This window comes from Daktulosphaira vitifoliae, unplaced genomic scaffold (assembly GCF_025091365.1).
Source record: "Daktulosphaira vitifoliae isolate Bord-2020 unplaced genomic scaffold, ASM2509136v1 Scaffold_297, whole genome shotgun sequence".
Taxonomy (NCBI): Eukaryota; Metazoa; Arthropoda; class Insecta; order Hemiptera; family Phylloxeridae; genus Daktulosphaira; species Daktulosphaira vitifoliae.
Genome location: NW_026099862.1, coordinates 1,308 through 3,097, shown reverse-complemented (window position 1 = coordinate 3,097; position 1,790 = coordinate 1,308). Strand labels below are relative to the sequence as shown.

Genomic DNA, 1,790 nt, shown 5'->3' with positions numbered 1-1,790 from the left:
CCATTTAGTATTTACTATTAGGCTTTTCAATATTTTATATATATAAAATTTATTTAAACACGAATGCATTCATTTTTAGTGTATGTGAATGAAAATATAATATTTTTTAGATGATTGTTCTAAAGCCTGCTAATATGTCATTATTATGTAACATTAATTCCGGGAGACAAACGAACTAATGAATCAATAATAATTTTAAAGTCAATATATCTTAAATAATAACTAGAAAACACATGATATATGTTTGAAAAGAATTTATTATTTTACTTATTTACATATAATATATACCTATAATGTTTAAAAAAAAAACATTTAAAAATCTACTTAAACACGTAAAAAAACTATATAGTTATTCAAATAAAAAGTTATGATTAATATAGAGACAAAACAACTATTTAACTAGGAATAATATTCATATGGTCGAACCAACTATAAAAAATAGTTAACTATATTTATTTGTAAATTATATATAAATTTGTGACCTACGAAGAATTTATTTTAGAGAGCTCTATATTAATTTTCTTATGATCTTCTTAAGATGAATTTTTATTTTACTTTCAATATTATAGTGATTGTGAAAATCCCATATATTACAACATAATATGCTTCTTTATACCCTTCCATATACTTACGTAATTGTTTCTAAGGTTAGACATTTTTGCCAAAAAAATTTTTATGGGTTCAAAGATGGGATTTATCAGCTGAGAAATTTTCTCAAAGTAATTCTAAGAATTATTGAAATATACAGATAATAAAATAAATTAGAACATTTTTATTAACGTCTTAATATTAAGTAGTCATAAGCGAAATGAAATATATTGTTCATATGTCACATTTTACTTTTTCGATGTTATTATGGTTATGAATTCTGAAAAAAAAATTACTGTAAGTATTTATTTCAATAAAATCTATACATAAAATTCACCATTGTAATCAATTTTTTTATCTCCATTTAAATCCGCTTCTTTAATCATATCTTCAATTTCTTCATCAGTAAGCCGTTCTCCAATACTAAACATGACACGTTTCAACTCAACAAATGTTATAAAACCGTCACCATTTTTATCAAATACATTAAATGCGTGATGCATTTCTTCTTCACCGTCTGATACCTTTAATTTCCGAGCCATCATAAGAAGAAATTCATTAAATTCAATACTTCCATTACCATCTTGATCAACTTCATTAACCATCCCTCGTAAGTCAGATTCTTAAAATATATAAAATTATCTCAAATATTAAATTTTTAAATTTAACAAAATATTCAAGTTTACTAACGAGTTGGTCTCTGCCCTAAGGATCTCATTACGACACCTAATTCGGCCTCTGTTATTTTTCCATCATGGTCCTTATTAAACAACATAAATGCTTCCTTAAATTCTAAAATTTATTATTTTTTAATACCAACATAGGTGCATATAGAACAAAAGTTTTGGGAGTGTAAAATTATTTTATTTACCCACCGTAAAATTGGTTATGGTAAAATGGACATAATATGTCATTATGAGAGGTTGGGTACTGCACGTATTGGTGTATGTATATGACCAAGCGGTGTACATTCCTCCTATATACCCACTCTATGTATTTAAAAGGTTAATAAATCTCATACTAAATTTATTACCGACCCATCAACAGTTTTTGTAAGAAAAGAGTTAAAATTAGCTACTTTGAATTTTAAAATGAAACAGTAATAAAAATAGCAAAAAATTACTATTTTTTTAATATTAACCCTTTAGCAGGCGCGTCCCTATTTTTAAAGTTCATAGTAAAAAGTATAAATATAAATAAAA

At 24.8% G+C, this 1,790-nt stretch overlaps 1 protein-coding gene across 1 annotated transcript; it reads right to left on the bottom strand.

Moving 5' to 3' along the window:
* Positions 1 to 239: 239 nt before the first annotated feature.
* Positions 240 to 1,582, bottom strand: LOC126909361 (calmodulin-like). The gene is made up of 3 exons (XM_050691775.1): positions 1,279 to 1,582; positions 926 to 1,210; positions 240 to 868 (listed from the first exon to the last, which is right to left on the bottom strand). The coding sequence occupies exons 1-3, from the start codon at positions 1,361 to 1,363 to the stop codon at positions 837 to 839; spliced, it is 402 nt and encodes a 133-aa protein (XP_050547732.1). The 5' UTR covers positions 1,364 to 1,582; the 3' UTR covers positions 240 to 836.
* Positions 1,583 to 1,790: the final 208 nt, after the last annotated feature.